The following is a 23986-nucleotide window of genomic DNA, read 5'->3' as shown; positions in this document are numbered from 1 at the left end:
CACGGAACTTTTGGGTTATAGGTCACATGAAGTATTTTATAATGCCATTTTATTCTGGAAATACAGTAAAAATAAAGGAGTCACTAAAGGTAATTTCCTTCTAACTATTGAGATCACCCTTCAGGCTCCCGGTGCCCCCAGTTTGCAGACCTTGCAGAGTGTGAGGAGGCTGTGAGAAAACAAAGTGGCACCTCTACTGGAAAACGGCTACAGAGTAGCTAGTGGGCCTTAGGCAAGTATGTATTGGAAAGTGCTAGATGAAAGGCTCAAAGCTCCTTGGGTACAAAGACATTTAAAAAGAAAAAGGCAAATGGCTGTTTAGTTTTCTCTGGGAAGACATTTTCGCAAGCTGTGCTATGCTCAGCTTATGAGGGGAACTCGAATAACAAATTGGGGCATTGAAGACAGTAGTTTGTAATGTGTCTTTATGTTAATTTCAAAACCTTAAGGAGTATTCTATTTTAATCCATCCTGGCAGTTGAGGTTAATATTGGTTTCTTCAATGGTGTCCTGGTTTATAAAAGATTTAACTACTTTCTGACCTTCCTAGCAGGCCCTGACGGTTTTCACCCAACTCTAGCTCTAAAAGGGAGTTTAAACGATGTTCAGAGTACCTGGATGTCCTGAAGGGCTGATAGACTTGCTTTGTATCACTGGGCATGCACTTGGGTTAGCTGTTTGGCTTATACAAGCAATGGGTTTTTGACTCCGAATTTGGGGGACCTTTTCGTCTTCAGAGGATTCCTGGACAATTGTGTTCTGAATTGACCTGGCAGTCTTATATCATTACTGCAGGATAACATGAGTGGTTTCACAGTTTCACTCGGTCCCAGAAACAGACTGTTTTTCTGACTTCAGTTAAATTTTCCTGTAAACCCCTGTCTTCTACAAGAATGGAATTCGGATGCAAAGAGTGAAGACTAGGCTTCCTGAAGATTGAGAATTTTTTTTTTTTTTTTTTTTTTTAGATTTTATTTTTAGAGAGGGGAAAGCAGGGAGAAACATCAATGTGTGGTTGCCTCTCGCGCACCCCCAACTGGGGATGCAGGCCGCAACCTAGGCATGTGCCCTAGACTGAGAATTGAACTGGAGACCCTTTGGTTTGCAGGTCTGTACTCAATTCACTGAGCTACACCAGTCAGGGCAAGAAGTTTTTAAGGACATGAATGAGTAGCCTTTCTGGTGGTTTGAAGAGGACACCTTATTTGAAAAATCTATCCTCGACCCGAGCTGTGATCGTATATATGACTGTGCTTATTGAAGACTTTAAAATTTTTTAACATCTGAAGGAAAGGACTGCAGTTCTGTGATTAGAACAAGAAGGGATTTTTTAAAGGAGAGTGTGTGTCAGCTTGATTAGTTGGTGACGATGGGTACGCAAGTACCTGAGGGAGGCCAATCTAAATGTAGATGTTTGCAATACTGAGAAAAACGAGTATAGAAAGGGAAAAGTGTTTATGTATCCTGCTAGGAAATCTAGGTTCCTTTCAGTTTGATAGTTGTATGGTTGGATAGCTGGAGAGGTGGTTTGTACTGTCCACTATACAATGGATTTTGAATGTAAACTTTAATTTTGCTAGGAATTAAAATTTCATTAATTGACATCACTGTTAAACATACAGCACACCTATCTGGTCAGATTTCCATCAGGTTTCCCTGTAATTTGTCCAGCCTGGGGTTCATTAAAAAGGATGAGTTTTACTTCTGAACTTTTCCTTCTTGACAAGTGAAACAGTAAAACACTTCTCAGCAAATTCGGAAATTGCGGTTCTTCAATGTAGTTCAGCTTTCTGGCTGCAGGAGTGGATAAGTGGTCCTCCCAATGGGAAACAGACCACCCTCCTGAAGTGTGGGGGGCTTTGCTAGTTTTTACCCGAGCCTATGACCTGCAGTCAGAAGCTGAGAGTCTTTACTTCTAAATTACGGTTAATTACATCCAGATCAGGGCAGCTTGATGCTATAGGTACCAGTTGAAAACCTACTCTGGCCCTGGCCAGGTAGCTCAGTTGGTTTTCGTGTGTCCCCATACACAAAGATTTGTGGGTTTGGTCTTTGGTCAGAGCATGTACAAGAAACAACCAATTAAAGCATTAAATAAGTGGAACAACAAATTGATGTTTCCTCAAATCTTTCTAAAAAAAAATATTAAGAGCCTACTCTGTGTTAGTATCTCTCCCTCAACAACTATGATACAAGTATCCGTAAGTGTCCTGGCTTGAAGGGTAGGCGTGTTCACAACTGGACCAAGTTGCCTTTGCATTTGAGTGCCTCATGGCTGATTTCCCATGGCAGGGCAACAACCTGGGATTGCCCACCATGTGCCAATTTCAAGGTACGCTTTCCTCCATAAGAAACATTGGAGGGCACCTAATTCCAAGTCAGCCAATAGGCTACCTTCAATCATTGACCCTTCTGATCTCTGGGACATGGCTACTTTCAATGAAGCCCTGGCACAAGGTGCAAGGGAGCACAGGATCACAAGTGGCTGGACCAGGGCTTCCTACATAGGCAAGCCATTGCCTAGATGTCCAGTGCAGGCTGGTTACTTTCCTGAGATAGTGACTTTCACAGGGTGTAAATATATCTTCACTTTTTGAAAAACATTTAATGAAATATCTCATTTATTTTTAGAGAGAGGGACAGGGAGGGAGAAAGAGGGGGAGAAACATCCATCAGTTGCCACCCGGCCTGCCCCCCACGAAGGAGGTAACCCAGGCGTGTGCCTGGACCGGGAATCCAACCGGCGGCCTTTAGGTTTCAAGGACGACGCCTCAGCCACTCAGGTTAGGGTTCGGGCTTCACTTTAGTAGGGCTCTTCAGGGCAAAGGTGGAACGGAGGCTCTGGCAACCAGAGGCCTCCCGTGGGGGCATGAGAGCCGTTTTGGTTTATTCATCTGTGACCCGTAATTCGGCATAGCTTGGGTGAGGCTTCAGTTTTTTCAGAAGTTTACGTTTTTATAGTGACTCTAGATAGGGACAAGATTTCGTGGGGGCGACAGGTTTGGAATTAGCCCTTTTTACACCAACGACATCTGCGAGGAAGAGACATCGAGGGGCGGAGCCAGGTCATAGTGGGGTTCCGAGGAAGAGGAGGCAGAGCCGGCCGGGAGTGGATCGGTCACACCGGCGGAGCCCCGCTGCCGGCAGGCGGCGCTGCCTCCACTCGTACCCGCCCCTCTAAGCACGCGGTAGGGCAGCCAGAGAACCCCAGCGCGGGAAATGCCCCTTCTTGCCCTTCTATCCCGGGACCGGGGTCAGTGTCACCGAGAGGGAACTGCGGCCTCAGAAGAGGGGGTGCCGGTCCGAAATCCCACGAAACGTCGGATCCGGGGGAGGCGCTGTGGCCTCGGGATCAGGATGGAGTGCTGAGAGCCGACCTGGCGCGGCCGAGTGGCGGCGCTGATCCCAGGTACACGGAGGGCCAGCGGACCTCGGGAGGGGGCGCCCGATCCCGCGGCTCCGGCGCCGCTTCCCGGGAAGTTTCAAGTTTTGAAAGTCTCGGCCGAGGGGCTGGGGCTTCCGGAACCGGACTGGTGGAAGGAGGGGCCGAGCGGTCGGAGTGGCGCCATGGAGGAGGGGGCGCCGCGGCAGGTGAACGGCTCCGGGAGAGGCCGGGCTGCGGGCGCGGGCCGAGGGGGGCGGGGGAAGCCTCCGGCGGTGTGCCCAGCCTCGTCCTGTGTCCCTTCCCAGCTCCTGCCCCGGGGCCCCCTACCCCTTCGCAGGGCATAACTGCGCACTGGGGGTAAGTCGTTGATGCCCCCTGGAAACGTCCCCAAATCACTTCCAAGTGACTCAGAACCGCCAGTCAGGCCAGCCTATGAGCACGTCTGAATCCTCAGTCAGAGCCACCAGGGTGGGCCCCAAAGTTTCCTAAAATCGATTCTTCCAGGTAGGACTCTAAGGCCAATGGGAATCGGTGAGGAAAGCAAAGTGGGGTTCATGCGGGCACATTGGGGAGCGACCTTGGGGGAGAAAAATGCGTGGGGTCGGGAGAAGGGGCCTTTGAGGAGCCAGTTCCCAAAGAACGCGGCACGTGAGGAGTGTGGTCTCCAGGCTGAGGCGCCCCGCTCCGCGCCTGGGCGGGAACCCGCGAGCACACAGCGGGTTCCAGCCCTGAGGTGAGGGAGGGGATCGGGCTCCTGGCAGAGCTTGACAATAGGTGCGCGCAGGCACAGGGGTCGAGGCTGTGTGCACATCTGCTGCTGGGGAGGGAGAGATGCCGTTCTAGTCCCGAGCGAATGGGGGAGGTGTGTGTGCACAGGGCTGGAGTCCAGCCCACAGCAGACTGAGTCTGGGCCATGCTCAAGGGTGAGGTGGCCCGGCCAGGCTCCTTGAGTGCTCCTCCCGACCAAGAGCTTAGGCAGCCTTCGGAGCTGCTTTGCCCCCGCCCACTCCCTTCCTCCGGAGGTCCCTCCGCCTGTTCCAGCAGTGACTTGTACACATTTTCCTATTTCCTGTGAACCCCCGCCCAGCAGTGGCAGGCTGGGTGACTCAGGACCCCGGTGGCCGGGCCCCCAGCTCCATGGGATCTTTGTTTGCTCAGGCTTTTGGCTCTGGCCTTCTCCTCTAGAGCCGGCAAAGGATTTCCTGAGCCCCACCCCTCCCCTCTGACCGCCTGGCCAGCGGGGCACCGAGTCCTGGGGTGGTGGGGGGACCCTGAGGCTGGGGTGGCCACCCTTCCACTGGGCTCGGGAGATGGAGAGCCGAGAGGTAAGGTGGAGGCCCTGCAAGGGTCCCCGGGAGGTGTCATGGGTTACTCTGGGCGGAGGTCAGCTTTGGCTTTGTAGGTATGAAACGGCCTCTGGGAAGAAGGTTTTCCTCTTCCTTGCTCTAACCTGGGGTGAAGTCATGAGAAAGCCTTCTACTTCCTCCCAGGAGCCGTGGGGTGGGGGGGGGTTTTCCCCGTGACTGTCCTAGCCCTTCTGTGTGTCTCTGTTTTGCCACCTGAGGCATCAGGGGAACAGTCCTGATCCTTACTCGGGCCTCCAGCCGCCCCTGACCTTGAGTGAATCCCTAGCCTCTTTTCTGGCCCCAAATCTGAGTCTGAACCCCGGCCTTACAGCAGCAGCCCGATGAAGTGTGGCTGGCAGGGAGGGAGGGGTGGGGCCCCAGAGGGGTGGAATCTTCCTGTGCTGTGGCCTCGGGCAGATCCCTCAACATCTCTCTGTATCTGTGTTCTCACCTATGCTGTGGGGACGTAGCTGCGCCTACCTCATGGGGCTGTTGTCAGGATAGGCAAGTTCACGTACACAAAGCTCTCAGACCCTGACACCCAGTAGCGCCACATACACATGAAAGGTTTCCTCCCTCACCTTCTCTCTAATGTAGAGGGAAGGAGCCTGGGAGGGATACAGAGCCCTGGGGTTTCCACCTGGCTTAGGGATGCCAGCTCGGCAGTCCGAGGTGCTTCCCACACCCTGCGCGTGGGTCCTGGGTGCCGTGTGTGCCGCCCTCCTCCGCTGCCGGTGGTGAGCCGAGGCCGGTGGCAGCGGGCACTGAGTGGCATGCCCCTCTGCCCTTCACAGCCTGGGGCAGGCCAGCGGCCGCCAGAGGATGAGAAAGAGGTGATCCGCCGGGCCATCCAGAAGGAGCTAAAAATCAAGGAGGGTGTGGAGAACCTGCGGCGGGTGGCCACAGACCGCCGCCACCTGGGCCATGTGCAGCAGCTGCTCAGGTCCTCCAACCGCCGTCTGGAGCAGCTGCATGGGGAACTTCAGGAGCTCCATGCCCGCATCCTGCTGCCCGGCCCCGCGGCTGGTGAGTGAGGGAGTCTGGGGGGCCACTGGGGACAGGAGGCCCCAGGCCAACCCAGCTCCTCGGACCTTGGCCCTGACTGCTCTCAGACCCCCCTCAGGGAGCCCCTGTCCAGGAGGGGAGGGAGGAGAGAACTGGTCTGTGGGTGAGGGTTCACGTGCCCCATACTCTGCGCCCACAGAACCTGTGGCCCCAGGACCCCAGCCTCCAGCAGAGCAGCCAAGGGCCCGGCACCTGGAGGCTCTGCAGCGGCAGCTGCAGGTGGAGCTGAAGGTGAAGCAGGGGGCTGAGAACATGACCCACACGTATGCCAGTGGCACGCCCAAGGTAAGGCTCCTGGGCTCTGATGCGGAGAGATTTGGCTCTCAGATTGTTAGGGGAGAACTGGCTGTTCCAGCCTCTGTTCTGAAAGGGAAATGCAGCCCAGCCATTGACCCTATAAGGGAGACACAGTTCGAACCCTTAGCCTGATGGGGGAGGCATAGTCCCAGATCCCAGCTTGGTCGGGAAAGACATGGCTCGAACCCCTAGTCTAACAGAAAAGGCACAAGTTCCCAGTCTAGTAGGGAAGGCCCAGCCCCAGCCCTGCCTCCCAGCATGATGTGGGGAGCTCAGTACTGATAGGTTGGAGAAGGCTTGACCTCGGTCCTTATCTGGTCTCAAGGGGGAGGCTCTGCCCCAGACCTTGTCTAACAAGCGAGGCTTGGCCCTTTATCTGGCCTACTGAGGGAGACTTGGCTCCAGTCCCTGGTCTGATGGGGGAGGCTTGGCTCCAGTCCCTGGTCTGATGGGGGAGGCTTGGCTCCAGTCTCTGGTCTGACCAGGGAGGCCCTGGGCCAGCATATGTCATGACCCCCTAGGGGAGGAAGCTCCTGGCAGCTGCCCAGCAGATGCTGCGGGACAGCCAGCTGAAGGTGGCCCTGCTGCGGATGAAGATTAGCAGTCTGGAGGCCAGTGGGTCCCCTCAGCCAGGTGAGGCCTTGGGAAGTGGGGATGGGCGGGGCAGAGCCGGGCACGGGCCTGAGGGCTGACCCCCCGCCAGGTCCTGAGCTGTTGGCAGAGGAGCTGAGGCACCGACTGCGCATTGAGGCTGCCGTGGCCAAGGGTGCCAAGAATGTGGTGAAGCTGCTGGGTAGCCGGCGAACGCAAGACCGCAAGGCACTGGCCGAGGTCAGACCATCGTCCCCTCCCGTCGTCACCCCTCTGAGTGTCTCCTTGCTCCCATCCTGCCCTCGGCAGTGGTGGGAAGCCCTGTGGACTGGCCGTGCGGGATGGCAGGGAGGAAACAGGAGGCTCGTTCCATCTAGACCCCACGGGGGGTGTCCACAGGCAGCCCGAGGCACCGCCCCCACACCCCACGGGCCTGTGTCCACTCTGCAGGCTCAGGCCCAGCTCCAGGAGTCCTCCCAGAAACTGGACCTCCTACGGCTGGCCTTGGAGCAGCTGCTGGAGGGGCTGCCCCCTGCCCACCCTCTGCGTGGCCGAGTGGCCCGGGAGCTGCGGACAGCCGTGTCGGGGAGCCCCCTGCCTTCAGGGACACTTGTGAAGCCCATCGCCATGACAGGTAGCTGGGGGTCCCTCGTTCCTCAGGGCTCTCCTTTCCTTCCGGAAAGGACTGTGAAATACAGTGGGGAAGAGCTTTGGAGAAGGGGTCCACTCCTGGCCCCACCACCCCTTAGCTGTGTGGCCTTGGGCAGTTGACATCCTTCCTCCAACCTCAGTTTATCCATCTGTAAAATGGGGGTGATAGCAGCACCTACTTTGTGGGGTCGCTGTGGAAATTCAGTGAGTTGTTTGTCGCATGTGGCGTGCACTCTGTGGGCACAGTTAGCACTCTTGTCTGTGGAGCGATTATTTGAGTAACCATGGTAATGCTTAAAGTGCCAGTGTTAGGGAGTGCACAGCCCTGGGCAGCATGGACTATTACAGAGTTCTTTCTCATCCCAAGTTGGATCTGTCTCCTTATAGTGGCAGCTGCATTGCAATCAGTGAATAATCTCGGGGTGCAGACTTCGGAAGTCCTGAGCTTCCCACTTGGGACACAGCACCAACTGGAGGGCCTAGCGCTTTTCTGCTGGTGCACGGGTACACAGGTCAATTCCAGTGTGAGCAGAGCTGAGAAGGGGAAGTACAGGGGCTGCATGGACCCCTTGCTTGGCCTTGGGGACCCAGGAATGCTTCCTGGAGGAGATGGTGTATGAGCTTGGCCTTGAAGGGCTTATGGGATTTGGCCAAACAGACAATCTGGAAAAGGCGGGGGAAATGGCTTGTCAACGGCCTCGGAGGGAGCCGTTGCGGCCACTCGTATCCCGTGTCTTGGCTAAACACCTTCGTTCCCTGTCCTTCCCAAGATAACCTTCCAACGCCAGCCACCGCCTTTTTTATAAGGTCCCTCGGAGTGCAATCCCCAGGCCTGGACTCTTTGGTGCTCTTTGAGCCAGTTTATTTCCTCAGAAATGGCTAGAGTCCTACTGTTTCTCCTACCCTTTGAGGAACAAAAGTCTAGTGACCCTCAAAATGAGTCCACTTGGTTGGCAAAACCCTCTTCGTACCCTTCGTGGGAGGTAGGACAGGACTGGGACTCGTCTCCTCTGTACAGATGAGGAGACGGAGGCCCATGGAGGAGGGGCGGGCGGCTCAGGTGGCCAGGCTCCCTGCTCCCCAGCTCCCGTTCCCGGGCAGCATGTCGCACACTGTGGCTCCATGCAGCCTGGCTGCGGCCTGAGTCTCACTCTTCTGCCTCTGTGTCCCTGCTGTCCCCACCACACGGACGGTGCTCAAGAGGGGGGGCCAGCCGGTGCGCATGGGGAGGCAGAGGGCTGTGAGGAGGGCCTGTGAGGAGGCCCTGGGTTTAGCCATCTCCTAGAGAAGGGCGCATTCCTGAGGCTCCGGGGGCCCACTGGTGGTGGCCATGGGAGGATGGCACCTGACGACCTCCACCCCCCCTCCCCCACGCTCCCCACAGGGACACTGCAGGTCCACCTCCTGGGCTGTGAGCAGCTGCTGACAGCTGTGCCTGGCCGTTCCCCTGTGGCTGCGCTGGCCGGGAGCGCCTCGCCGGGCTGGCTTCGGGGCAGGGCCAGGCAGCAGCGTGGCGGAGGCGAGCTGGCCAGTGAGTAGGGGGCTGCAAGGAGTTGTGGGGGGGAGCAGAGGACCCCCACACCCGGCCCGCCCTGAGCCCTGGTTCTGGCCCTGCAGGTGAAGTGCTGGCCGTGCTAAAGGTGGACAATCGTGTTGTGGGCCAGACGGGCTGGGGCCCTGTGGCCAAGCAGTGCTGGGACCAGACCTTTGACATCCCCCTGGAGCGGGTGAGGCCAGGGGTGACCTCGGGCCACGTGGTGGAAGGCCAGCCAGCTAGAGGCTGGTGTTGCGCCCCATCTTCAACCTGACCTTTCTGACACAGGCCCGGGAGCTGGAGATCGGGGTGCGCTGGCGGGACTGGCGACAGCTGTGTGGCGTGGCCTTCCTGCGGCTGGAGGACTTCCTGGACAATGCCTGTCACCAGCTCACCCTCAGCCTGGTGCCACAGGGGCTGCTCTTTGCCCAGGTGCCCGCAGACCCCAGCCTTCTGATTTTGTGGGGCTCCATCGGAGTTGGAGGGCCTTGGAGACTGTGACGCACCCAAACAGAGGAGTGGAAACGGAGGCCCGGAGGGAGGAGGTCCCCGAGACTCGATTCCCAGGCCACCTCTGAGAACCTCACGGGAGTCGAGAAGCCTGTGTCCTTGTCTTGACTGTTCTGCTTCATGTGGGACCCGGGACAAGTGCCTTGTTTCTCCGGTCCTCCATTTCCCCATTGGTTCCAATGAGAATGTTGAATCCATCTCTCTGGGCCCTTCTGGCTCTTGCACTGTTGACACTGGGGGCTCAGGCCGGGACCCTGGAGGCTGCAGAGGCGCCCATGGCAGGTGGGGATGGAGGGGACTGGTCGTCAGCCCTGCCCTCTGTCCCCACAGGTGACCTTCTGTGACCCCGTCATTGAGAGGAGGCCCCGGCTGCAGAGGCAGAAGCGCATCTTCTCTAAGCGCAGGGGTAAGGACGGCAGAGGGCCGAGCGCAGGGGGAACCGGGCAGGGGCCCCGGCGGCCCCGGGACCGAAGCTCCCTCTTGCTCCAGGTCAGGACTTCCTGAGGGCCTCCCAGATGAACCTCAGCATGGCAGCCTGGGGGCGCTTGGTCATGAACCTGCTGCCCCCCTGCAGCTCCCCAAGCACCGTGAGCCCTCCCAAAGGGTGCCCCCGGACGCCGGCCACGCCTCGGGGGGCTGCCGCCCCAGCCTCACCCAGGTGAGGAACCACCTCCCCCAAGACTGCCTGCTTCGCTGTGGCATCCACCTCTCCAGGCTCTGTCAGCGTCTGTCTTTCTGTCCCTGTTGCTCACCCTCTGACCCGTCTGTCTCTCAGCATGGCTGTGTGTCCAGCCCCCCAGCTATTCCGTCTGCCTGTGCCCACCGTGCGTCTGCTTCCTCCCCACAGCGACGTCCCACCCAAGAAGACCCCCTTGGGAGATGAGACGAGGCCCCCACCCAAGCCCCCACGCCTCTACCTGCCCCGGGAGCCAACCCTCGAGGAGACGCCGGTGAGAGGGAATGGTAGCCCTGGAGGTGCTGGGCAGGGGGGTGGCTGAGCTGGAGAGAGAGAGGAAGGAAGCCCTGCTCCGCCCTGAGCCCCTCCGCCCCCACAGCGCACCAAACGCCCCCACATGGAGCCCAGGACTCGACTCGGGCCGTCTGCGCCAGCCTCAGCCTCAGCCTCCAGGTACCCTCGCCAGGCTCCCTGTCATGTTTAGGTCGTTGTCCGCTCCCTTGAGGGTTTGTGTATCTGTTCAAATATCACCCCACAGCCCCTGGGCATATTCATTGGCTCACTCTCGGGTTCTGACTCTCTGAACCAACAGTACTATTATTGTTATTATTATTATTATTAAAGATCTTAATTTATTGATTTGAGAGAGAGAGAGAAACATTGATTTGTCATTCCACTTATTCATGCCCTCATTGGTTGATTCCTGCATATGCCCAGATCAGGGATTGAATCCGCAACTTGGGTGTATCAGGATGAGGCTCTAAGCAGCTGAGCGACCCGGCCAGGGCTGAGCCGATGTTACTGGACTCCAGCTGTATGCCAGACTCTAGGCGGCTGCTGTCCTGGGAGCTCCACGCGGGCGCTCCAGCCCTGTACATGGGGACAGACCAGGACCGGCCAGGGGCCGGGGAGGGTCTGGACCAGCTCTTGGTGGACGCCCAGCCCTCGTCCCAGGGGGCTTCCTGTGCCCTCTCTCTTGCAGGAAACCCCCCCGGCTTCAGGACTTCCGCTGCTTGGCTGTGCTGGGCCGGGGACACTTCGGGAAGGTAGTGACTGAGGAGGGTGCAGTGGAGGGGGTGGGCAGCCTCAGCACATTAGCTGGGAGGACCCTGCGATCGCTAGGCAGTGGGTGGGGGATGTGAAGGCTCCTCTGTGCTGCCCACCTGCAGCCCAGCCTCCCTGTGGTCCCCAGGTCCTCCTGGTGCAGTTCAAGGGGACGGGGAAATACTACGCCATCAAAGCACTGAAGAAGCAGGAGGTGCTGAGCCGGGACGAGATGGAGAGGTGTGTGCTGATGCCACGGGGCGCCTGGCCTGGAGGGGGCCCCGGATGGCCGGCCTGTGCTCTGGGCACCAGAAGGCTCCTGGGGCTTTGAAGTGGTGGCTCTCTGGGGCCAGCCACGCCTGGGTTCTCTTCTTAGCGCCTGCAGTGAATGGTCCCTGGGAGGGTCTCCTCTTATCTCTGCGCCTGTTTCTTCATCTGTAAAATGGAGCAGTGGTGGTTGTGCAGGTTACACGACCCATGTGAGCCCCTGACACATAGAAACCATCGCTCTGCCCAGCTGCCTGGCATTTGGACTGAAGACGCACTGAGCTTGGGTGACCGGGGGGTGGCAGGGCACAGCAGGGCAAGGTTTTCCTTCCCTCTGACACCCACACCCCCTGCAGCCTGTACTGCGAGAAGCGGATCCTGGAGGCCGTGGGCCGCACGGGCCACCCCTTCCTGCTGTCCCTCCTTGCCTGCTTCCAGACCGCCAGCCACGCCTGCTTCGTGACTGAGTTTGCGCCGGGTGGTGACCTCATGATGCAGATCCATGAGGACGTTTTCCCGGAGCCCCAGGCCCGGTGGGTTTCCATCCCTCGTGTCTGCCCCTTCCAATAAGCCTTCACGGTTCCGTGTACCCGGGCCCCCCACCCTGCTTCCCCCAGGCGCCCCTCGGCAGAGGAGCAGGGAGTCAGGGAGGCCTTGGTTCAAATTCTTATCAACGCTCACAGCATTTGTGACCTTGGGTCTCAGTTTATGTAGCTAGGAATTGGTGTAGTGATAACTGTGTCACAGATTTGTTACAGACGTGAGCATAATATTTATGAATTACGGAGCCCTGGGACCAGGGACTAGGAAGTCACTGGCAGCTGGAGTTATTTCTCGACCATGAGTGTAAGCTCTGGGGTCTGGGCTCATCAGCTCTGCCACCAGCTGTGTGACCCCATGCACGTCACTTACCTGCAGTCTCAGATCCTCAGTTGAAAGACAGGCATGCAGACTGCTGGGAGCTTTTTGCTGGGAGAAAAAGGCGTGAGAATTCGGCCTCGTCCCTGGCACAGTCTAAGTTCCCAGGAAGGGAGTACTGTTGGCCGGCCGCGACCTTGGGACAACCTTGGGGCTGTTCTCTGCAGGACACCGAGCCCCGGCAGGAGGCTCGCCCCACGTCTGGCTCTGGCTGGGAAATCCGAGCCCCCAGGCCGCCGCCATGCTTGTGCCTCCCTGCCCTCCCCCCGCAGGCCTGAGCCTGAACTCCCCCTACGTCTCCTCCAGGTTCTACCTGGCCTGTGTGGTCCTGGGGCTGCAGTTCCTACACGAGAAGAAGATCATTTACAGGTAACTTGTCCCCGAGATGCCAGGGAGTGGCGAGGGAGCAGCGCTGCCCCCCTCCCAGGCTGCCACCCCAGGGGCCCCCTTCATCTGCCTCCCTCGCCCTCAGGGACCTTAAGCTGGATAACCTGCTGCTGGATGCCCAGGGCTTCCTGAAGATCGCGGACTTCGGGCTGTGTAAGGAAGGTGGGTGTCTCCCGTCCCGGATCCCACGTCCTCCAGCCATCCCCTCCCAGTCCGGGCCGGGGGTGGTGGGCGAGTGGCATCTCCTGGGAAATCTCCCCGCCACTGTCTTCCTTCCAGGGACCCCCTGGACGCATTGGTGCTTCCTTCCCAGCCCTGCAAGCTCTGAAGGAGCCATAGCTCGCCCTTGGCCCAAGGGGGAGCCTGTGCTCAGGGCTGGGAGAAGGCACTGGGTTCTGCTTTCCTCATGACCTTGACATGTGAGCTTGGCTGAGACTCTGCTCCCTCCTCCCTCAGATGGCATAAAAACCATTCCCACCTCCAAGAGTAGGGGGCAGGGCTTGGCACCGATTTGGTGCATGGGGACATAAGGGTTGGCTGTTGGTTCTTATAACCACAGAGGTTACTGTGGACCAGACATACTGAACCGGCGTTGGTGTGGCCGTTGGTTTACAGGGATCGGCTTTGGGGATCGGACCAGCACCTTCTGCGGCACCCCTGAGTTCCTGGCCCCCGAGGTGCTGACCCAGGAGGCCTACACACGGGCCGTGGACTGGTGGGGGCTGGGCGTGCTGCTGTACGAGATGCTGGTGGGCGAGGTGAGTGCTGAACCCGGGCTGCAGGGGCCTCCAGGTCGGGGTGAGGAGGGGGTGGCCCAGCACCCTGCTGAGCCCCCATCCCCGCAGTGCCCGTTCCCAGGGGACACCGAGGAGGAGGTGTTTGACTGCATCGTCAACGCCGATGCCCCGTATCCCCACTTCCTGTCGGTGCAAGGGCTCGAGCTCATTCAGAAGGTAACCACTGTCCCTGGCCAGGGGGCTCCATGGGTTGGAGCGCCGTCCCGTCCCGTACACCAGCAGGCCGCGGGTTTGATCCCCGGTCAGGGTGCATAGCTAGGTGTTGGGTCTGATCCCGGTCTGGGTGGGTACAGGAGGTGGCGGATCGACGTTTCTCTCTCTTCCTCTGAAAGCCATTGAACATATTCTTTGATGAGGATTTAAAAAAACTTTATTTTGAAAAAGAAGATAACCACCGCAGGGTCCAGAGCTGGGCCGGACAGCTGTTCCCGGCCCACAGGCTGGCCCATCGCCGCCTGTCTGTGGGGCCCCGCAGCCTGGCTCACTGGGGGTACGCGGGGCAGCCACGCCTGGCCGAGCGCCCTCAGTGAGCCCTGCCCTCCTGCCCAGCTCCTCCAGAAGTGCCCGGAGAAGCGCCTGGGGGCGGGCGAGCAGGACGCTGAGGAGATCAAGACCCAGCCCTTCTTCAGGGTGAGTGGCCACAACCACAGCGGTCCCAGTGGCCTGGCACTGGCAGTGACCTGGCGGGAGGTGTTGAGAGACCATGTGGGCAGCCATTTTTGTGGTCTCAGGCATCTCTGCCCTTATCCCCAGACCACCGACTGGCAGGCTCTGCTCGCCCGTGCTGTACAGCCCCCCTTTGCGCCCACTCTCTGCGGCCCCACAGACCTGCGCTACTTCGAGGGCGAGTTCACGGGGTTGCCGCCTGCCCTGACCCCGCCTGACCCCCGCAGCCCCCTCACTGCCCGCCAACAGGCCGCCTTCCGGGACTTTGACTTTGTATCAGAGCGGTTCCTGGAGCCCTAAGAGCCTCTCCCCGCCTCCCTGTCCCCTGCCGCCCTGACTGATAGAGCCCCCACTTGCCCACCTGTCTGCCCAGCTGCGCACCCCGCCCTGGAGGCCCAGGCCTTGCCTAGTATTCACCAGCCCTCGACTCGAGCTGGGGGCGATGGAGCTGTGTCGCGCTCCAGCCTGTCACTGGGCAGGGTGCTCCCCTCCCCCCACCTCCCCATCCTCTGCCTCCCAGCCAGACCTGGACCAGAAAGGGCAGCACAGTAAGGAGTGGTTTGTTTTGTTTTTTAATACTTGACTTGCTTTATGGATTATTAAATTTATAAAACTGTGCACTGGAGACATTCTGGCTTAGGGGCGGGGTGGAGGTCTCAGAAGCCTGGATCTTGACGCCCTGGACCCACACAGGCCCTCTTCCTTCCCTTCTTCCTTTGGAGGCAGAGATGCCCATGGGCAGGGGTTTTGTTGTTCACTCTGCTCTGAGGCTGGGAGGCGTGGGCGGAAGTGAGGAGCCCCAGGCCCTCGGGTGGGCGCTTTGGTTTTCAGGCACAAGATGGTGGCTCTGCCTCCTGCGGCCCTAAACAGCCTGGCTGCTGCCCTCGCCTTCCTCCTCCTCCTCCTCCTCAGCCCAGAGGGTCTCCCAGGACCCTGAGGGCCATCCACAGAAGAAGTGGGCCAGGTTGCGGGTCAGGCCGTGGTCGAAGGGGTTGCCGGGGCGCTGGCGGAGGTAGGCAATGCGGTGCGAGGAGACGAACTCCCAGGTGGTAGTGTTGCTGGCCACCAGGTAGAGGTGTGAGGCCAGGAGCAGGCCGGCCACCATGGAGAAGAGGGAGAGCAGCAGGAACGTGGCGAACAGGAGCCCGTTGGACCGCAGCCAGAGTCCCCAGGGCTGGAAGAACCGGAGGCCAGACCTGCAGGGCAGCATAGTGATGGGGGCCCAGGGCCTGGGGGGCCCAGGCGGGCAGGCCGCTTGGGAGAGGGTCTGAGGCCCTCGATGAGGGAGCCCTGGCTGTACCGCCTTGTGGGCACATGCTGCCTGTCCCCCCCAACACACACACGGGGCAGTGGTAGAACCCACCATGCCAGGTACGTGCCCCATAGCAGCACCACCAGTTGCAGCGCCAGGTAGGCCACGAAGAGCGGGTGGTTGCGCTCCCCCACACAGTTCTCCATCCAGGGGCAGTGGTGGTCATAGCGGCGGACACAGCGACGGCACTCCCTGCAGTGTCGGGCCCGCAGGGGCTGCTGTGGGTACGGAGGGAGGCGGGCTCAACACTGGCTCTTCTCTGGACCCAACAGCAAGGGAAGGGATGAGGGGAGGCGGTTGGGGCCTGAATCTGGGAGGCCCTCCTGGAGGGGTGAGGCCAAGGCACTGGGGCAGGAGGGGGTCTGACAATCTCAACCTTGCCCCGACCCTCCCAGGAAGTCCCTGCATCACCCACCAGCACCATGCAGTATCTGCAGCGCCGAAGGGGGATGGCCTGAGGAACCATGGCTGTCTGCTCCTCCTTGGCCTCTTCCTGAAAATGCAAGACAGAGCATAAGAGGGGGCCACCTGGGAGGCAAATGTTACTGGTGGGCACATCTTGGGGCCCATTCTGTGTGTAGTGGAGGTGGTAGGGAGGAGCACAGTGCCCTGGACCAAGCCAGGCTGTGACCTTTGTCAGCTGCTTTTCCTCTCTGGGCCTTGGCGATTTCCTCATTGTTCGATGGGGTTCTAGGGCTGGCAAGGGGATTCGCTGCGATGCCCCAGAAAAGCCCTCCACACAGAGCCTGGAATGCAGCTGTTGCTGGTCCTTGGGCCCCATGCTGGTAGAAGGAGGAGTTCAGGTCCCCAGAGGCCCCCTGCTTACCTGGGGCTGCGGCTGGATGTTCACATAGCCTGGGTCCATGAGTGACACAGCCAGGTAGAGCAGCAGGGAGCCCAGCACGAGGAGCAGGAAGGTGAGGGGCAGGAGCAGCTCCCCCTGTTCTTCCCACTGCCGCAGTGCTGGAGGCCAGAGGAGGAGAGTGAGGCCGGGCTGTGGGAAACCGGGGGTGGGGGGCGGGGGTGCATGTGCGCAGGTACAGCTGCTGGTGGGGAGTATGTCCCTGGCTGAGCGGAGGCCTGGACATAGGTTTTGATGAGTGGTCAGATGTGCCTGCTGCATAAAAGTTCAGGACCAAGAAAGAAAAAAAAAGACAGTTCATCTGTACTCTCTGGAGGGCAACAGGGAATCATGGAAGGTTATAGGGTCAGATCTGTTTCTGGAAACCTTCCCAGTGGAGAGAAGGTGGATCGGAGGGGAAGCCTCGAGGCACAGAGAGCTGTCCAGGAGGGAGAGGAAGATGGCTGGGCAAGGGCACAGGTAGGAAGAGTGGAGAGGGGATGGACAGATGGGGGTATGGGGGTGAAGGGACCAGGCCTGATAGGATGTGGGGGAGAGGAAGGAGGGGTCCCTGCCTCTGGCTCCACCAGGCCTGAGATGCCCATGAGACAGAGACAGACGAGGGCGGGGCCCGCAGGCTTGGATGCTCAGATGCCGCAAAGAGGGCCACAAAGGCGGCCCAGGCCAGGAGGGTCCAGCCCGTGGAGATGACTGAGGACTGGGGCCGGGCAGGGAGGCTAAGGCATGAGGGGTGTGAGACAGCAGAGTGAACAACTGTGGTGCCCCTTGATTGTAAGGGGAGCAGAGAAGGGGGTTGGGGGGTCCTTTCTGATGGGGAGACTGAACAGGTTTTTAGGCTAAAGGGCAAAGACCATGGAGGAGACTTGAGGTCTTAGGAGTAAAATGAGAACACCCCCAGTCCGCGGTCTGAGGCTGAAGCAAGGAGGGAGGTGTGGGGGCTGCCAGGGGTGGGAGTGAGCGAGGGTGAGACCTTTTGCTGGAAGCAGCCGTGGCAACTAAAAGGGGGATGGACGTGGGGGTGGGTCGGCGGGGTGAATGAGGATTACTAGGGCAAGAACTAAGGATGGGGACCTGGAGGACCGGCCACTCCCCTATTAGGTGTTCTCTTGCCTGGGGTGGGGAGCCTGGACTTGGGCAGCTAGTGGCCCCAGGGCTGGGCGTGATGCCAGTCCTTGATCTGGTTGATCTTATGGAGGGAAGGTTGGGAGTCAATTCCTGGGAAGGATCGCATGGGTCCTGGGATGGACAGGGCGTCTGGCAGGGATCAGGAAGATGCTGGGATTAATTAGGGATGGGCTGGGTATTAGGCGGAAAGCTCTTGGAATAACAAATGGGGAAGAGGCTTCAGGAGCTGGCGGCGATGGGTTGAATCCCAGGGTCTCTGGCGCTTTGGTAGGAGACCCAGTGAGACTCCAAGGTCTGGGGAACCCACGGGGGATCGGGTGGGTCCGGGGTGGCGCGGGGTCCGGCTCACCGGTATTGTGCAGGAAGAGCACCAGCGTGATCCCCCAGGTCAGTACAGTGTGCCCGGTCCGTACCAGGACCCCAGGGCTGAGGAGCGCCCAGGGCGCCATAGCCTCGGCCCGGGGCCCCACCCGGAAGAAGCGCCTAAAGGGGCGGGCCCTCGAGTGGGGGGGACCGCGGGTGGCCGGGGATTGGCGAGTTCTTGATGTGGGCGGGGCCATGTTGAGCCAGAAAGGCTCCCTATTGGGTGGCAGCTGCGGCCGAGTAGGCCCTCGAGCCAACAGGTGCCTGAAGAGGCTGAGGGCGTGGCCGGCGCGCGCGCGCAGCCGGTAACTCCCCCACCCCCAGTCCGCACCAGCCAGGTAACTTTCGGAAGCTGGAGCAGTTGCTAGACTCCATCCCGCCCGCTGAGCTTCCACCCCTCGCCGCAGCCCCACAGTCTCGCGCATGCGTGCCGCTCCGTGGGCGCCTCAAAGATCCAGGTGTTTGTTTTGACTCCATGTTGCAGAATTATGCGCGGTTCTAGGATGCGATTGATGTCTGAGAGGGACAGCACTCGCCCAGGGTTGCTCCATGGCGGCATTCTTACCTCCTTGCTCTTATTCATTATCAGATATTGCAAACGGGATGAGAGCAAAGTGGTCCGTGGTGTAGATTCTGGCTATGAGGGGATCCACTTGGGTGAGGGTCGGAAATGCCATCGCTGACTGCCCCTTCCTATCTGTGTGAGCGTGGACAAATTACTGAACTACTTACTCTGAGCTGTTCTCTGTTTATATAATAGAGATGATAATAGTATCCTCCTAAGGTGGCTGAGTAATGGAAATACAGTGTCTAGCACGGGACTGCCTAAGCGACCACCCACACGCTGCCAGACTGACTTGCCCCACCTGAGGCTTCATCATTCAAGGCTCATACTCCAACTCTGCCCCTAGGGCCTTCCTTCTCAGCTCTGCCTTTGCACTCACGCCTCCCAGTAGTACAATGTCCACCGTCTTTCTCCATCAGATCGCACCCCCCGCCCTCCCCCCCGCCGCCCCCAGCTCCTCTGGTAATCCTCTTTGGACGTTATTTTTATCAGCTCGACCTTCCTTTTTCTATTGGGGAACTGACTCTTCCCCAACTCATGTGACTCTGAAGGAACTGACCCCTCACTCCACAGGGTGGTGGGAAGTCATTTTGAGCATGTGACTAGAAGGCCAAACCAGTTCCCTGTATCATTGTCCCCAGTGACTAGTCCTCGTTGGAGGGTGTGTGAATTGGCAGAGCCAAAATTTTACGAGAATACGGTATAGCTGCTGAGAGAGAAAGGGGCGTTCTTTTGGATTTCAAGCAGGAATGGGGTATAAGGGCAAATTGGAGAGAGACTGTGGCAGAAGATGAAGACATTTTATGAAGAGACAGACATAAGCAGCACTGAAAGGGGGTCTAACAGTCTTAACGTCATCTGGGCCCCTAGCTCCAGCTATGCCCGGAGCTATACTAGCTCTACGTTCTCTAGCCTCATCCGTCAATGAATTCCCTCCCCCTTTTGAGTAATCTGCGTAGACGTTTGAGTTGGGTGTCTGCCACTTACTATTTCATCTTTTTTTTTTTTTTTAAGGTTTTAGTTATTTATATTTAGAGAAAGGAGAAGGGGAGGAGAAAGAGAGGGAGAGAAACATCGATGTGAGAAACAGCGATCAGTTGCCTTTTGTGTGCACCCCAACCCAGAGACTGAACCTGCAACCCAGGCAAGTGTCCTGACTGGGAATCAAACCAGCAACCTTTTGCTTTGCAGGATGAAACCCAAAGAAATGAACCACACTGGTCAGGGTGCAACTCAGTCTTAATTACTACGATGGGGTATGACTTAGATGAGTGGGGGAAGCTGTAGCTCATGATCCACTTGAAAAATCCTGAAGCTCCCGTGACTCAGTGACTGTGCGGGTGTCAAAGAGAAACAAAGTCAGACACTAGGTAAAGGGGTTAGGACAGATTTTAATCAGCAATATACTGTTGTGGTAGGGAAGAGGGTCCAGAGTGAACTGAATGCCACTTCAGTTTGTATAGAGGTGACTGGGCATTTTACACTGAGGAGCACAGACGTCGGAGAGGGGTGGTAGTAAAGGGAAAAAGGGGCCTAATATATGGTGACAGAAGGTGATTTGACTATAGGTGGTGGGCACACAGTTTAAAGAAAAAAAAAAAAGGACACTACACTTGATTTTAGCCAAAAGGCCAGAAGCGATTGGTGACTGGCAATTTAAACGGAGGGAACTGGGAGGGGCTGGAACAGACTCGGGAAGTGGGATGTTACCAAGGGTGGGGAGCGTCACTGCTCTCAGACCCTCCGCTGTGTCTGTCGCTGGCAGTGGGTGAAGTTAGGCTTCTGTCCTCCCACCGAGACTGGGAGGCAAGGCCCTCCTTCCTGAGGATTGCATTTCAAAGGAGTGGCTTTCAGGTCCTTCAGGAAGACATTCCTCAGTAGCAAAAGACACCAATACAATTCAAAAGGACAGAGGAAGGAGTGACAATTATGAGCCCTTTTTAGTAAATGCTGTGACAGGGTGGTGTGGGGGGCCTGTCCTCAGGTGGTGGCGAAAACAAACAGGCACTTCTTTTAGCAGCCTTGAGCTTTCTCGGCTGCTTTAAGGGGGGCTGGGGTCACCCTTGGGATGCAACCTTGAACTCTGAGAGATTAGGTTATTGTTTGTTTACCTCCTTTAATGTGGGGAGGCGGGAATGGACAAAATCGCAAGCTGAGAGTCTGCAGTAGTTTTTATAGGTCAAGGCGGAGGCCTAGTTGAGAAGAGGGCTCAGAGGAACCTGGCTAAAAACTGGTTGAGGAGAGAATCTTTTTTTTTTTTTTTTAAAGATTTTTATTTACTTATTTTTAGAGGAAGGGGAAGGGAGGGAGAGAAACATCAATCGGTTGCCCCTTGCACACACCCCAGCTCCGGGCGCAACCCAGGCCTGTGCCCTGACCAGGAACTGAACTGGTAACCTTTGTGGGGCAAGGCCCAACCTGCTGAGCCACACAAGCCAGGGCGAGGAGAGCATTTTTCTCTGGGCACTGGGGACACACCCGCACCCAGACTGTTCTTTGGGGAAGAGTCCTCCCAAGTTGGGTGCAACTGCAGGACCTCAGGGGCACCCGGACACTGTTGACAGTCACACCAGGACAACAGGTGTAAGCCAGGACTGTCCTGGGCACAGCCTGAGCCTGGTCACCTCATGGTCTGGTCACAGCGACTTCTGCTCATGCCCTCGTTCCTCACAGGCTGCTTCACGGTCCTCTCTGCGAGGCCCTTCTAGCCGGGGCCCTGTCTGGGACGCCCTTTCCGTGGGCCCTGCACAGCGCCATCTGTTCACTGGACTCCGCTCCCACATCTCTCCTCTGGGAGAGGCCTTCCCTGCTGCGCCGGCAACACCAGGCCGCCCCTGCCGTCCCCGAGGGCTCTCCCTGCCCTCTGAGGCACCGTGGCCCAGCTGACTTGTCCTCCCTGACCGCCTGCACACTCGCTCCAGCCCACAGGCGATTCTGTGTTCCCTTCTCCCCGCCCGTTGCACACTGGGTCATCACCTTGTGCAGGACATTCCTCTGCCATCAGACCAAGGCAGGGACCGGGTTGGTCTGCTGGCAGCCATACCCTCTGACTGGGCACAAGGGTAGAGAGAGAATGTAGCCCTCTCCTGACCCCATCCCTTCCACAAAAGAAGACACTCTGCTCTTCTCCACTTTGCACAAAAATGTATTTCTGTGACACCCCAAAGTACAGACATTTACCCAGACCCCAGGTGGTAAAGCAATGCGATGTGAGCTCTGCCTGGGGGATTGGGGGCGGGGGCGGTGGCTGGCTCAGGCCACCTGAGCACGGGAGGCAAGGCCAGCTGCAGCCCATCTGCCGAGCTGGGGGAATGCAAGGCAGCTGCCTCTTCCCGGGGCTGGGAGGGAAAGACTCCAGCACGCAGCGGCCAGGTGCCTCCCCACGGGCTGCTCCCCCGGCCTGCTCTGCGTGGAGGCAGAAACGCTAGGAGAATCCAAAAACAAGCCCGGGCAGGAGGAGAGAGAAAAGCCGTGCCCCAAGGCTGCTTGCAGCGTCAGGCCTGTCCCCAGGCCCCTGGTTCCCAAGGGGCCTGCTCACCCCATCTGTTCCCCAAGAGAAGCAGTTCGGGCTACGTCAGGGAGCACAGATAGCTGATACACCTGCGGCTCACACTTCTCTGAAACTCAGGCCAGAAGTTTCCCAGGTAAAGCCGCGGGCAGGGCGGGAGGGCGCCCACAGCAGGCCGTGCAGAGTGCTGGACAGGAGGCCTCCGCCTGCCGCTGCTGCGGGAAAGGCTGGCGTGGGGGGGCGTCTGCCTGAGAGCTGTGGGGTCGTGTGGCACAGGGCACACAGGGGTGAGTGACACAGGCTCAGTTCTGCTGGTGGGGTGCCTGGGCACCTTGGGTGCTGCGGGCAGATGAAGGGTTGGGGGGTGAGCAAGCCCCCAGTCCTGGAAGGTGCTGGCTTCCGGGACTGGGGCAGGTTCCGGTATGTTTGGCAGGAGGGGCAGTGGATGAGCCCGGGACTGGGGCCTTCAACAGCCTGGGACCTGGTGGGAGACTAGGAGGCAGCCTCCATAGCAGCGTGGCCTCAGGCAGGCCTGGCCAAAGAGCGGCAGGGCCACCGTGAGCCCCACTCCTCGAGGGGCCTCCGGGGCCGGGGCTGCCGAGGCCTAGGCGCGGCTCCCTTCCTTGTCCCAGATGGCCCACAGCTGGGAGCACCAAGGCCCTCAGAAGACTCTGGGGTTAGTTCTAATCCCCAACCCCATCAGCCGCCCCCCAGGAACCCAGATGGGGTTCTCAGGCTTGGTGGGTGGGTGAGGGTGCTGGAGTGGGCTGTTAAAAGCCTGCTGCCTCTCCTAACAGGAAGCGAGGCCAGGGTCTGAGATAGCTGGGAGAGGACCAGACACTCACAACGTTGCAGGCGTTCAGTCTGCTGGGGGTAGAGTGTGGCAGCGCTGGCGGCTTCGCGTTGGGGCTTGAGAATGGCCAAGGAAGCTGCGAGGACTCAGGGAGTGTTTTTGTTTTTGTACAGAAATCATATACACAAAACTTCACACTTCCTAACCAAAAAAAAAAAATAATATATATATATAATATATATATATATCTCACTAATTAAGGAAAAGCGTCAGTTGTGCAAAAGTTCCCCTGTGTCCCTTCATCCGGTGGGAGGCTCCCGGGGGGGGGTCTGCCCGCTGGGCGGCTGCAGAGCGCTGCCTGCCGGCCGCATGGTCCAGAGCAGTTGGACGGGGACAGAGGCCTCTATCTGGACGTGTCCATGTTCTCCTCCTTAAAGTTACTGCAGTGCTCGATCACCTTTCTGGAGACAATGGGGGAGGGAGAGTTGGAAGGCGGGCTCAGGGCAGGTGGGCCATGTCCCTCCTGGCTGATGAGTCGCTGAAATTGTTAGCAAACGTTAACAACGTTGCGGACTGAGAGAATGTGTCCGGAGTGGCCGGCACGTGCAGAGCACCCATGAAACGGTGCCTGCGGCCGTGAATTCCATGAACATCCCGCCATCCCTGCCTTCCTCCCCGTGCCCCGCCCTCCCCGCCTCTTGGCCTCAGGTCCTCCGTGGTTAGTGGCTCCCCTGAATCCGCTCGGTCTCACCGCCAGAACCCCCTGACCCTTTCTTTAGCACTGTCTTCACTCTCCACCTTTTCCTGCACACCTAAGCCTCTTCCTTCCCTGGTGTCTGCTGATGGTCGCCATGCTGACCGTGCACCAGACCACATGGGGCGCCAGACACCCTGCGATGTCTGGGAACCACCATCCGGGTTCAGATCTTGCGTCCTTCACCCACTCCAGCTGGCCCTTGGGAACGGCTGACCCACTGCTGTCAGGCGGCGCCCTAGACCCTGGGTGGCCTTCCCACTCAACACTAAGCCTGTGTGGTGGGCGGGTGGGTGCTGGTGGTCACTGCAGCTGCTCTGTGCCGAGGAGGTGCCCAAGGCATTTCAGGAAAGGATGCTGGAGTGGGATAGGAGTTGTGACGAGGTGGAGTGACCTCTCTTAAGTGCCCTGTGTCATTCAGAGGCATGCCTCAGTCTCACAGAGAGGCTCAGTGATGGGGGAAGGTTATGGGCCCGTCTTAACCCTCTGCTTCTCAATCCTCCTGGGACTCCTGTTGACCATGAATGTTCCCAGACCCACCTTCCACACCCGCTGGGAGAGAAAATCTAG

At 58.6% G+C, this 23986-nt stretch overlaps 3 protein-coding genes across 11 annotated transcripts in view; 1 reads left to right on the top strand and 2 right to left on the bottom strand.

The window, feature by feature from the left end:
- The first annotated feature begins 3552 nt into the window (after nt 1-3552).
- On the top strand, nt 3553-14489 carry PKN3 (protein kinase N3). Of its 2 annotated transcripts, none has more exons than XM_054584277.1 (22): nt 3553-3591; nt 5526-5758; nt 5928-6081; nt 6615-6726; nt 6797-6924; nt 7135-7318; nt 8720-8866; nt 8953-9062; nt 9158-9301; nt 9710-9785; nt 9869-10037; nt 10227-10329; nt 10435-10508; nt 11038-11101; nt 11248-11339; nt 11723-11899; nt 12591-12653; nt 12757-12833; nt 13287-13429; nt 13517-13624; nt 14018-14098; nt 14222-14489. In XM_054584277.1, the coding sequence occupies exons 1-22, from the start codon at nt 3568-3570 to the stop codon at nt 14432-14434; spliced, it is 2676 nt and encodes an 891-aa protein (XP_054440252.1). In that variant the 5' UTR covers nt 3553-3567; the 3' UTR covers nt 14435-14489. The 2 variants fall into 2 exon arrangements, with proteins under 2 accessions (XP_054440252.1, XP_054440253.1); XM_054584278.1 differs by having other exon boundaries at nt 14018-14054; nt 14222-14406.
- Nucleotides 14490-14697: 208 nt separating this feature from the next.
- Nucleotides 14698-17908, bottom strand: ZDHHC12 (zinc finger DHHC-type palmitoyltransferase 12). 4 transcript variants are annotated; one of them, XM_054584292.1, is made up of 5 exons: nt 17783-17908; nt 16273-16409; nt 15862-15939; nt 15498-15664; nt 14698-15388 (listed from the first exon to the last, which is right to left on the bottom strand). In XM_054584292.1, exons 1-5 carry the CDS (start codon nt 17880-17882, stop codon nt 15043-15045), a joined length of 828 nt encoding a protein of 275 aa, XP_054440267.1. In that variant the 5' UTR covers nt 17883-17908; the 3' UTR covers nt 14698-15042. The 4 variants fall into 4 exon arrangements, with proteins under 4 accessions (XP_054440267.1, XP_054440265.1, XP_054440266.1 ...); XM_054584290.1 differs by having other exon boundaries at nt 14698-15330; XM_054584291.1 differs by having other exon boundaries at nt 14698-15330; nt 15498-15661.
- A 3233-nt stretch (nt 17909-21141) lies between these two features.
- Nucleotides 21142-23986, bottom strand: part of ZER1 (zyg-11 related cell cycle regulator) — a 29599-nt gene continuing 26754 nt past the window's right edge. For all 5 annotated transcript variants that reach the window (XM_054584279.1, XM_054584283.1, XM_054584280.1 and 2 more), the window contains one exon: nt 21142-23123. In XM_054584279.1, the coding sequence (XP_054440254.1) occupies nt 23066-23123 (58 nt within the window). In that variant the 3' untranslated portion in view covers nt 21142-23065. The remainder of the gene's footprint in view (nt 23124-23986) is intronic.

Source organism: Pteronotus mesoamericanus, unplaced genomic scaffold, assembly GCF_021234165.1.
Source record: "Pteronotus mesoamericanus isolate MK-2021 breed Mesoamerican mustached bat unplaced genomic scaffold, CSHL_Meso_final contig_78, whole genome shotgun sequence".
NCBI classification, from domain to species: domain Eukaryota; kingdom Metazoa; phylum Chordata; class Mammalia; order Chiroptera; family Mormoopidae; genus Pteronotus; species Pteronotus mesoamericanus.
The sequence above is the reverse complement of the archived record's forward strand: the minus strand, read 5'-3'. Positions and strand labels throughout refer to the sequence as shown.

Bases quoted from the DNA above. Each gene is read 5' to 3' on its own strand.
- PKN3 (XM_054584277.1), top strand. From the start codon at position 3,568: ATGGAGGAGGGGGCGCCGCGGCAG. The intron at 9,786-9,868 runs GTAAGGACGGCA...CTCTTGCTCCAG, and splicing joins CATCTTCTCTAAGCGCAGGG to GTCAGGACTTCCTGAGGGCC. The intron at 10,509-11,037 runs GTACCCTCGCCA...TCTCTCTTGCAG, and splicing joins GCCTCAGCCTCAGCCTCCAG to GAAACCCCCCCGGCTTCAGG.
- ZDHHC12 (XM_054584292.1), bottom strand. From the start codon at position 17,882: ATGGCGCCCTGGGCGCTCCTCAGCCCTGGGGTCCTGGTACGGACCGGG. The intron at 15,665-15,861 runs GTGGGTGATGCA...CCGTACCCACAG, and splicing joins GCAGATACTGCATGGTGCTG to CAGCCCCTGCGGGCCCGACA. The intron at 15,389-15,497 runs GTGGGTTCTACC...CCCTCTCCCAAG, and splicing joins TGGGGCACGTACCTGGCATG to CGGCCTGCCCGCCTGGGCCC.